General features: G+C 41.2%; 1 protein-coding gene across 3 annotated transcripts in view; it reads right to left on the reverse strand.

Annotated features, from left to right (window-relative positions):
• KLHL23 (kelch like family member 23) overlaps positions 1 to 11,776 on the reverse strand; it is a 39,346-nt gene that overhangs the window by 17,550 nt on the left and 10,020 nt on the right. The window contains exons 2-3 of one of the 3 annotated variants that reach the window (XM_030760394.2): positions 11,313 to 11,776; positions 6,765 to 6,828 (exon numbers count right to left, since the gene is read on the reverse strand). The exons of 1 other annotated variant lie outside the window; for it this stretch is intronic. In XM_030760394.2, the coding sequence (XP_030616254.1) occupies positions 6,765 to 6,798 (34 nt within the window). In that variant the 5' untranslated portion in view covers positions 6,799 to 6,828; positions 11,313 to 11,776. The remainder of the gene's footprint in view (positions 1 to 6,764; positions 6,829 to 11,312) is intronic. One more of the 3 variants, XM_022569994.2, reaches the window with a different exon arrangement.

Consider the following 11,776-nt stretch of genomic DNA (forward strand, 5'->3'; position numbering starts at 1 on the left):
ATTAGCATCGAATATACAAAACTAGACTAAGTTCAGCACTCTGTCACAAATGCAAAATGTGGACACACTATTTCATAATTTATATGATGGTCAATTTCAATGCAGGGTAGCTCGGAGTCTGATATGAGGCCCCCGGATTGCTCAGGGGTCCTTTCGAGAAGAAATATTGATTTGCTACCCCATTCACCCAGTCTCCGAAATCTGCCCCGAGCTGCCGGTCCTACAGAGAGCCCCCACTTGGCAAACCAAGTGTCCAAGAGGTCACCCCACTCGAAGCTGGACCTTGGCCGTCTCGGCTCGGCCCCAACTCAACCTTTTCCCCGAGTTCCGTCTCCCTTTCAAGTCGAATCGAGATGCCAGGAAAGGGATGATCGAAATATAACTGGATAGAAGAAATCTCGGAAAAGGGAAATCCTGTGCCTTTCTGCTCAAGGAAGGACGGAAAGGAAAACGGCCGGACGGCGGCCCCTCCATCCGCGTGCCCCCTCCCCGGCTGCCGCAGGGCTTTCCGCGCGCCCGGCCCCCGGCCCGCGTTTCCGCCCGGAGACCGCCCCGCCTGGGGGCCTGGCATGGGGACTCGCCTCGAGGGCGCCGCGCGCCGCCGCCGGGTCGGGCGCCCGCGTCCCTCCACCCCGGGACGCCGCACAGGTGTGGGGAGGGCGCCGCTGACGGCCCGCGCTCGGCCCGGCCCGCCGCCCGCGCGGCCATTGTCTCCGCGCCTCTGCCGCGGGCTGGCTTCGCTCCCCCGCGCCCGGCCCCGCTAGCTCCCCGCCGGCTGGCCTTGCCCGCACTCACCTCCCGCGGCGGCTCCGGGTTGCGCTGCGGGCCCGCGGGCTAGCGGCGAGCGGGGGCGGGGGCGCCTCCGGACCCTCTGACCATCTTTGGAAGAGGCGCGGCGGAGGCTGCCTGCTAGTGCAGCTCCAGGCCACAAGCGGCTCCTATTTTGGTGCCCCGGCTGCTCCCCGCCTCCAACCGAACGGCCCCCCACGCGCCTGGGGCGCGGGGCAGCTCGCGGGAACTCCCGGCTGGAGGGGCCGCGCTGCGTGCAGGGGCGGGGTGGGCGCGCGGGTGCGTGGCTGCGGCCCCTCCCCGGCGGGCTCCCAAGCAGCAGGTGGGACGGCTTCCCCGAGGAGACCGCCCGCGCTGCTAGCTTCTGCCCTTCTCCCGGGACCTGTCCCCCATCCCCACCCCATACACAGACACTGCCGAGCGTTTTCTCTCTAGACAAACGCTCTAAGTCCTGAATTAGGACCATATATGGGGGCTGGGGGGCCCCCTTTTCCCTCTTTCAGTAGCTCTCCCCAGCCCAGGCCCTAATGGTGGAGTGGAATTGGGGGTCGGGGTTGGAGAGAATGCAGCAAACTTAAAGGTCTGGGGTTCAGGTTGCCTTCAAAATGCTAGAAGTAGTTGCCGCTTTCCCACGAACTCCATCCCGCCCCCAGCAGAGCACTCTGGAGGAGTGCTGGGGAAGCCCCTGGGCCTGATGTGTACACTGTGGGTTAACTTGGAGCTTTGAGAAAAACTGAAAGCAGCCAGGGCCAAGGATTCAGGTTACAGTATTTAGAACAGAGTAGCTGGAAGGAGCAGCCTCCAGCCTTTCTTCCTGGTGGCAGCCAGTCCAGTCAAGACATACATATGCTACACCAGAAAGTTCATGTTCTTGTTCCTACAAAAGGCAATATCAAATATTTTCATTTACCATTCATTCATATGCAAGATTTTATTGAGTGCCTAGGCACTGGTAATAGCGTGGTGAAAGATGGTCCATAGCTCGCGCGGAGTTTATAGTCTAGCCAGCTTAAGGGAGGAAGGAGACCAGGATGAAAGGAATACCAGAGGCCCAGTGTGTTTCTCAGAATATGGTCTGAGAGACAATATACAAACAGACAATGGCCAGACTGTATATGACAAAAGAAGTCTGAACAACATAAGAAGTCCAGGAAGCCAAACCACAACTTCTGCAGCAATTGCACCAGAACAGTAAGGAGGTGGTCAATGACTGCCAACTTCCCTATTTTTACCCCTACTTTCAACTTGGGACCAGTCAGAGAAAGCCAAATATGCTCCCCAAACCAATCACATAAAATACTCTCTGATTCTAGTAGCTGGACTCCAGCTTTCCCAGGCCAACAACCTCCAACGTATAACTGAGACCTTCCCCTTTTTTCCACTTTTATAAAGCTTTCCCGCTCCCCTATCTGCCTTTGAGCTTCTATCAAAGGCAAATGATGGTCCTGACTCTCTTGCTATAGCAAGATCTGAATAAATGGCCTCCGTTCTCATTTGGGTGATTTTATTTTAATTCCACATGTCAGACTACCTCAACTGAATTATGTGGGATACTAGAATCTGCATTCTAGTCAAGGGCATCAGGTGATTCTTTCGCACAATTAGAAGAACATACTGTTGGGGACTTCCTTGGTGGTCCAGTGGGTAAGATGCCGCGCTCCCAATGCAGGGGGCTGGGGTTCGATGCCTGGTTGGGAAACTAGACCCTGCATGCATGCCACAACGAAGATCCTGAAGTGCCACAACTAAGACCCGGTGCAGCCTAAATAAATACATATATTTTTAAAAAAAAAAAAAGAAGAAGAAGAACGTATGTTGGACCCAAAATGGAAAAAAAATGAAAGGTTTACTATCTCAACATCTGCTAAACAGTTTAGTAGAGAAGAAAAGTATATGAAATTTTGTTTCAGGGTTAAGATTCTTCTCTGCCACTTATCTAATCATGTAGCTTAACTAAACTTCTCTGATCCTGAGTTTTCTGACTTCTTGTAAAACAGAAAATATCAGTACTTTCTCAACTAACATAAGGATATTGGAAAGATAAAATTATTATGACAGTGAAAGCACTTAGGATGTGGTATATAAATGTTAACTATTATAATGAAAGGATATTTACACTTAATTCTCCATTACAACCTCAATTTTGAAATTAATATCTTATTAACATTTCTTCAAAAATCATGATCTTTGTAGTTAACTGTAATTACAGACACTTTGTCCTTCATGGATAGTGATGTTATTGTTGGTGTTGTCATTCAAGGACACAATTGCGATTGATTGAAGATGGGGCATTCTTTCCAATGGTTGTCATTGAAGTGTGGCAATGGCTGTTTGTGGCTATGGTGCCAAGTTTGATGTATAGTAAATATAGGCTCTACCTAACTCAGATGAGGGGCTTCTAGAATCATAACAGCATGTAATAAATGATTCTCGAATAAAAGAATTCACTATATTGTCATTTGTTCTGTTATTTCAGATTGCTGCAGAGCCCAATTCATACTTTTGCTTCCATTGCCTGCTGTTCCCTGGTTGTGAATTATTGCTTAAAAGTGTATATGGGCTATACGTCAATTATATCTCAAAAAAAAAGACCCCAAAAAGTGCATATCAGTATGTATTAGACTGCTTCAACCTGCCAAGAGAAGAGCAGGTCCTGAAGGGTATGGGCAGGAGCAGTTCCTCTTTACCACATGCTTTATCAAAAAGACCACCGCAAATGCTAATAGATTCGATGCACTCAGAAACATGTAATTAGCATTCATAAGTTAAATAAATTAATGACACTGTTCAAGAAAACAAGTGTGCCATCTGTGAATCCAAGTCTTAGGGAAATAAAGAGCCACCATGGAGATGAGACATAAAGACTCTTGGCAGATACTGAGCTTGGCATGGAGTTGGAGTCCTTTTGACATCATACTGAGCTTTTCAAAAGACTTGGTTTCTAAAAATAACAATTTTATTTGTTGTTTTTACCTTATTAATACATCTTTCCACTAAGTATTGCTATGTCATTAAATGTTCGGTATGCTAATTGTGGTAATCATTATCAATATATGTAAATGTGCCAGTATATACAGAAAATTTTGTGTACTTCATTTAACGTACTGGATAGAACAAGTTGGTGTTAAGTAAAAAAAAAATAGGTGTAATTTATAAGGCCACCACATACAGCTGTGTTAAGTTGTGCACTGCATAATTCCAGCTCATTCCATTCAAGTAGAGTGCCATGTGAACACTGTCTCAGGAGTTGTACAGTATACAACCAGCACAGGTAGGTATGTGTGGCTGCCTTGGAGTTGCTATGTCTTGGCAAAGCCTTTTTGGTATGCTTCTGGGAAAATAAAGAAAACATTCTGATGACTGGGTAACAAGTGCTTTCACAAGTCAGAATGTTTCCAATTCCTTGTTTTCAACAAAAGTTAAAGAGCATTTTTGACAAATAACTTGGAAAGAATCCACAAAATGAGTGGCACTGCTATAATAAAATTCCTCTCATTCCCATCTAGTTGTCTTTATGAACACATTTTCTCAGGGATTATATCTATAGAAATGAAAAACAGGAATATTACTGATCCTAAACTCTGTCTCATGCCAGCAGAAAACAATAATCAGCCAAAGATATATGGTCTCAATGAAAGGAAAATAGCCCAATTCATCAGACTGAAATAATTTTTGATAAATTTTTACTTTTGATTTAAACATATTTATGTTGTTTGGTCAATTATAGTAATAATTGTAATGTTAATCAGCTCAGAATTTTTTTACTACTTAAGAATCAAGGACATAAAACAGTTAAAATTCTAATTTGTGTACATTTTTGTTGCAGAGAAGCTTAAGAGGTGACTAATAAAAGATTTTCAAGTATAAAAATACATGGACAATCCTTTCTTTGAATGTTTCCAATATGCATGAATTTCAGTTACCACCATTTTGTTAAATAACACCAATCCTTCAAACAGAGTTCAGATTTCAATTACTATGGTAAATTAACTGTGAATAATTGCATAAAATAGAAATTTCGCCCTCTAGCTCTTCAGTCCACAAATCACTACATAAATAACAGATGAGCATCAAGGTCAGTGACCCATCATGTCTCTTCTTTCAAAGTCCTTGGTGATTGGTCACTGTGCATCTGTTATTCAGTTCACATTTAGACAACAAAGCTTGTGGTTGTCTTACCTCCTGTCTTCCAGTGATAAATCTACATAGTATTTTACAAAAATAGATGACTGAGAGAGGGCACTGGCCAACAAAAATGAAAATGTAGCAAAGAATTAAAAGTGATAATGCCAAAAGTGGAATTTGAGTTGAACAGAATGAAGCTCTAGAAGAAGTAGATGAGCATGGGAATGTTGACAGTGCCACCAGTGAAGAGACTCTAGATCTGCAGCCAGCTGACTTTGGTGCAGGTGAACTTTGTGACTTAAAGAAGACAGTGGTTGTTGACAAAGCAGATAATGGTGTCCTAGAAGAAGTAATACTGGCAAAAAAATTTCATTTTAAAAGAACTCTTGGAGGACTTCCCTGGTGGCACAGCGGTTAAGAATCTGCCTGCCAATGTAGGGGACACGGGTTTGAGCCCTGGTCCGGGAAGATCCCACATGCCGTGGAGCAACTAAGCCCATGCACCACAACTACTGAGCCTGCACTCCAGAGCCCGCGATCCACAACTACTGAAGCCCGCGCGCCTAAAGCCCGTGCTCCGCAATGAGAGGAGCCACCACAATGAAGCCCTCGCACTGCAACGAAGAGTAGCCTCCATTCACTGCAACTAGAGAAAGCCCACACGCAGCAGCGAAGACCCAACGCAGCCAAAAATAAATAAATAAATTTATTTTTAAAAAAATACAAAGGATAAAAGGTTGGAAGCTGATCTAAATTTAGAAGTATGACAATTCACTAAGTCATAGAAAGATGATCACTCTGTATGGTAAGTTACAGGACAAAAAGAAGACGGTGAAAACTGTTTACTCTTAATAAGTTTTTTACAGAAAAATAAAATACTTTCATTTCCAATGTTTCTAATGCAGTGTACTAAGTAAATATTGGTCTTACTGTTTTTCATTTTCCTATACATTTATAACTGGCAGTAAGACAGTTTTTAATGTTCTGACAAAAAATTTAAAGGTCACAGGACAATCACAATTGTTCCTACTGATTTTTTTTTTTGCGGTACGCAGGCCTCTCACTGTCGTGGCCTCTCCCGCTGCAGAGCACAGGCTCTGGACAGGGAAGCCCTGATTTCGTGTTTTGATCATGGTATATCCCCAGTTCATTCTGATATTCCTAGAACAGCGTCTGCCACATAACAGGTACTCAATAAATATTTTTTTATACCAGTGAAACTATGAGTAGATTAAAAGTAAGACTTTCAGGAGCTTCCCTGGTGGTGCAGTGGTTAAGAATCCGCCTGCCAACGCAGGGGACACAGGTTCGATGCCTGGTCCGGGAAGACCCCACATGCCACGGAGCAACTAAGCCCGTGCACCACAACTATTGAGCCTGTGCTCTAGAGCCTGTGAGCCACAACTACTGAGCCCACACGCCTAGAGCCTGTGCTCCACTGCAATGAGAAGCCTGTGCACTGCCACGAAGAGTAGCCCCCGCTCACTGCAACTGGAGAAAACCTGCGTGCAGCAACGAAGATGCAACGCAGCCAAAAATAAATAAATAAAATAAATTTTTTTTTTAAAAAGTAAGACTTTCAGAATTTTCTTTAAAAACTTGCTCAGGGCTCATAGTTCTCTAAGACATTATATAAATGACTTAATCTGCAGACACTGCCCTCCTGTACCACATGATCTAAAAGTTTTGTGCTTTTTTTCATTTTCAAATTCAAAGCATCCGGTTTATCTATCCCTTCCTTTTCGTTCTCTCTGACAGCACGCTTATTGGGTCTTTATTACTTCTCACTTGGCTTACTGCAAGATTTCTCTGTGTCAGTCTCTCCCCATTCCTCCCAAGCTGTACAATACCTTTCATCCTCCCCAAACAGCATTTTCTTGACATCACTTCCCTTTACTTGCTCCTAAGAGGTACCTGGAAGAAATTCAAATTCCACTGATTAGCTTTCAAACCCGTCCATAAATTGGCCAAATCCTACTTACAAAGCTTGATTCCACTACTCCCCAGTTTAAACCCTTAACTTCATCAGGCCAGCCACATCGTCACTATCTCGAGAACATGCTGTGCTCACCCCCATCTTGGCTCCCATTATTACCTTCATCTGGGAAGCTCTATCAAGTCCTTTCCATTTTTCCAAGTCCTTTCCATCCCTTAAGGTATAGATCACAATCTACCTCTTTCATAAAGCTTCTCTTATATGACAATTAATCAATTGACTGAGTACACAGTACAATACTATATGGTCATCTAGTCCTTCCTTGACTTAAGTACTTTTTGTTTATGCTGATTACTAATATGCTTTATGAATCTTACTTGGGAATTATGAATTACATATGTATATGTCCCACCTCTTTAAAAGCATTTGTAAATGCTTTGAAGGACATCATTGTTTGTAAGACATAGCCCTACACTTATACTTCCACAAGTTTTTGTTTTGTTTGTCTTCTTGCACATAGTAGACCCTCAAAATATTTGTTTACTCTAGTATTTTTATCCCCCCAAATTGTGCAATAGGATATTTTTTCTGGATTTAAACCTGAAAAGGGCTAAATTGTTAATAAATCCCTGAAAGAACATACTCTCATATTTAACTGAGGATAACAAAATATTGCATGGACCAAGCTGTGAAAACAGTTGAGATTCTGATATGTAACAAAATCCTGAATATGACTGTAAAGTGGTAGAAAAAAATGTGAAGGAGGAAGTTTTCCAGTTTGCACTGATTATAAAATCCTATGCGGCAAATGGTAGTTTAATTGCAAATATTTTTTTACTAGTTGTTTAGACATACAACTGAAAATTTATTTTTGAGTATAAAAGACTAATTTTTTACTAAGTAACATCTTCCATAAACAATGGGAGTTTCTAAGAATTTCTGTTAGGAAACATTGACATTAATATTTTGTTTCCATGTGAACTATCGTCACACAGACATCAGTTTGTATGACATAAGTAAGATAGATTTAGTTTTTGGCCCAGAATATATTATTCCATAAGCCCTTATAGAGCACATCAAAAAATCTCTCTACAACAGAACTATCACGTTGTCCACCTGAAAAAAGAAACCCATCAGGGAGCACAAAATGATAGGGTATAAGGTAAAAGAGTTAAGGCAATTAATTATTATTTATATATTCCCTACAACTGGTCTCATCTAAAGATGTACTGTGAGGTTATTAGGTCAGTAAAGGACTCTCCCTCTAATCTTCTGGAAAAAAAAAAAAGCATATCTCATAATAGGGGCAGAAAGTAGCTATAAATTCCAGTCCCATTATCCCACTATTAACAGAACTACTGTGGGAATGTAAATTGATACAACCACTATGGAGAACAGTATGGAGTTTCCTTAAAAAACTAAAAACAGAACTACCATATGACCCAGCAATCCCACTACTGGGCATATACCCTGAGAAAACCATAATTCAAAAAGAGTCATGTACCACAATGTTCATTGCAGCACTATTTACAATAGCCAGGACGTGGAAGCAACCTAAGTGTCCATCAACAGATGAATGGATAAAGAAGATGTGGCACATATATACAATGGAATATTACTCAGCCATAAAAAGAAACGAAATTGAGTTATTTGTAGTGAGGTGGATGGACCTAGAGTCTGTCATACAGAGTGAGGTCAGTCAGAAAGAGTAAAACAAATACCGTATGCTAACACATATATATGGGATCTAAAAAAAAAAAAAAAAGGTACTGATGAACCTAGTGGCAAGGCAGGAATAAAGACGTAGAAATAGAGAATGGACTTGAGGACATGGGCCGGGGGCGTGGTAAGCTGGGGCGAAGTGAGAGTAGCATCAACATATATACACTACCAAATGTAAAATAGATAGCTAGTGGGAAGCAGCAGCATAGCCCAGGGAGATCAGCTTGGTGCTTTGCGATGACCTAGAGGGCTGGGATAGGGAGGGTGGAAGGGAGACGAAGAGGGAGGGGATATGGGGATATATGTATATGTATAGCTGGTTCACTTTGTTGTACGACAGAAACTAACACAGAATTGTGAAGCAATTATACTCCAATAAAGATCTATTAAAAAAGAAAAAAACAGAACTACTCTTCTCAGTCTGGTGCCTGCCTTCAGTTGCCCTATTGATATATCAGCTGTCCCTTGGAAGCTGCTTATGAGACCATAAATGAAAATCTTCTCTAACTCTCCTTCAGGGCTAGTATTAACCAGGAGCTAAAAAATTCAAATGCTATAAAACTAAATGAATATGTAAGCATATCAGATATAACATTTTTTTAAAAAGTAGAATAAAGATGTAATTATAACTTGTTCTGTAAAAGACTACAGTTGCACTACGAAAGCAGGTTTAAACTAATAGATTTGTGCCACAGTACATATAATACCTGGGTAGGGAAAGAAGTCTAATATGTATCTAACACAGGAAGGAAGTGATTGAGTTAGGCATCAACAATATTTATTAAACACTCAGGTGGTGATTGCTATGATGTGACAAGGCTGTGGACTTGGTGATAAGGAAATTATTACCTGGGGGGAAATATTTTGGATCTGTGGCTTTAAGAGTAGTGGTATTCTGTACGTAAAATATCTCTTCACTTGATCCACAAATAAAACATATGGAATTTTAGGCATTAAGTAGTTCTCAAACAGGGATTATTGGCAAAGTCTAGAGATGTTTTTGGTTGTCACAACTTGCCAGGAGGACTGCTAATGGCATCTAGTGAGTAGAGGTCAGGAATGCTGCTATCCTACAAAGCGCAGGAAACACATATTCCTCCCCCAGCCCCCAGCAAGAAATTATCCAGCCTAAAAGTCTATAGTGCCAACAGAAAGCCTATACCAGGTCCCGCTCTAGCAGTTAATTTCTGTGTCCAGTAATTCCTCTTTGGTGATCAAGTACATAGGAGCTGGGTTAGGCTATTCTGTGGCAAGTAAGTCTGCACATCATCACATTTTGGCTGCTTATTTAGAGGGCCAGGTTGGACTCAGTTTTAGGGGTTGAATTGACTTTCAGATTATTTCTATGGCACCCAGACTTGACCTATAAGCCAGTCAAGATTGCTTTCTGTCTTTTATTGTCCTTAAAGGAAATGGTGCTAGATTCAGCAGGTTAGGCAATCAAGAGGCATCTAAATATTTGAAGTATTTCATCTTTGAGTGTATTAGAAAAGCGAATCTCAAGTCCCACCCCAGACCGATTGAAAACAATTTGCATTTTAACATGATCCACAGAGAATCACTGTTCTAATATACATTGAGGAAAAAAGGAAGAGAGAAGAAAGACAATGCTTATATGAGCAAAATGAGATAGATAATCAGTGTCTTGATCCTTGAATATAGTACTGTGTCCAGTTCAGGGACAATCTTACAGAGGACCGTCAGTAGGTCAGAGGAGAGTTATGAAAATAAAAACTGCTTTCTGAGGATCAGATAAGGAAATCATAGTTATTTAGCTCAAAGACAAGAAAACTAAGCAACATGAAGAGTTCAATCCTGTGATCTATTAATATGCTAAAAATTAAAAGGCTGACCCCCAAATGCTTTTGTGGTAAAATGAAAACCTCCTTCTAAAGGCCTTAAAAATAGGATGACTTAACTTTACTTAGAGGATAGATTTTAAAAGCTCTTTGTAGCGAAACCTAGAAAGCACTTAAATTCATAATGATTTTAGAATTACAGAATTTTAGAACTGGAAGGTAGTTAGGGATAAAACTCACTCAGCCTAGTCATTTTACAGAAAATAAAATGAATTCCAGAGAAGAAAAATAATTCACCAAAGTCACAGAGCAACTTAGCAGTTAGAGCTGGGACTAGAATTCAGGTCTCTTGGCTCAACATCACCTAGTTTTGAAGAATTCTTTTATTACTTTGTTCTGTGACCTCACCAAGCTTGTTTTCTTATATAAAAAGTTGGAGAAATATTCCTATTTTGAAAGATTTTAAGATAAAATGAGTTTATACTTAAATTATGTATGTAGTAATGCTTATCCCTTCCTAATATACTAACCATGTCACACTTCAGTACTGTCCTCTTATTTTACTATAGGAGTTCCTTAAAGGACAGGGATCTTTCCTCTCTCCCTCCCTCCGTTCCTTCCTTCCTTCCTCTTTACAATTCTATCAATTTTTTACCTCTTCATTCCATTTAAATTGCAAAAAATGTGAATTTAGATTTAAGATTTTAATCTTAAACAATATTTATTAATACAGGTAAATACTTATAGTTTTAAGTGGCAAAAGCAATATAACAATTATAAGAATAATCCATCTACGTCAAAGAGCACATATATATACATATACACCTATATGCATATATACACAGACACACACACATACATATATACAAACACCCTTGGAGAAAATTCTGAAAGGATTTGGTGTATGGTGACATTATGAGCAATCAGTTTGCAAATGTTACCCAAGCAGTGAAGAAGCACTGGGGCCTTTGGACTGTAAGCAGTTCTTGGTAAAGCTTTTATCTGGAAGTTGCTGGAGAAGGTCTGGGCACAGATCTGGCTTCATGTGTGACCTGTGCAACCAGAAGGCCCCACTCTTGGTTTAATGCTTTGCTGTCTTGAAATTCTTAATAATCTTTGAACAAGAGGTGCCTCATTTTCACTGTGTTCTGGGTCTCTCATATTATGCGGTCAGTCCTGTCTGAGCAGCTCAGCTCTGGCCCATTCACTGGTAGATGGTTGCAGGGTGTGCTCTATCTCTCAGGAGGTCTTGATTTCTTTAAATTTGTTTTTCTTTTTAAAAAAATACAGTCATATTATAAAAAATTAGAAAATGGATTAGCAGAAAAAATTAAGTCATCCTCGAAACTCTCAAAGGCAGAGACATTTTCATAAGCATCTCTTCATATATCACGATGTTCAGTGT

This window comes from Delphinapterus leucas, chromosome 8 (assembly GCF_059928025.1).
Source record: "Delphinapterus leucas isolate spDelLeu-1000000601 "Yukka" chromosome 8, BTC_Dleu_Yukka2, whole genome shotgun sequence".
In the NCBI taxonomy this organism is placed as follows: domain Eukaryota; kingdom Metazoa; phylum Chordata; class Mammalia; order Artiodactyla; family Monodontidae; genus Delphinapterus; species Delphinapterus leucas.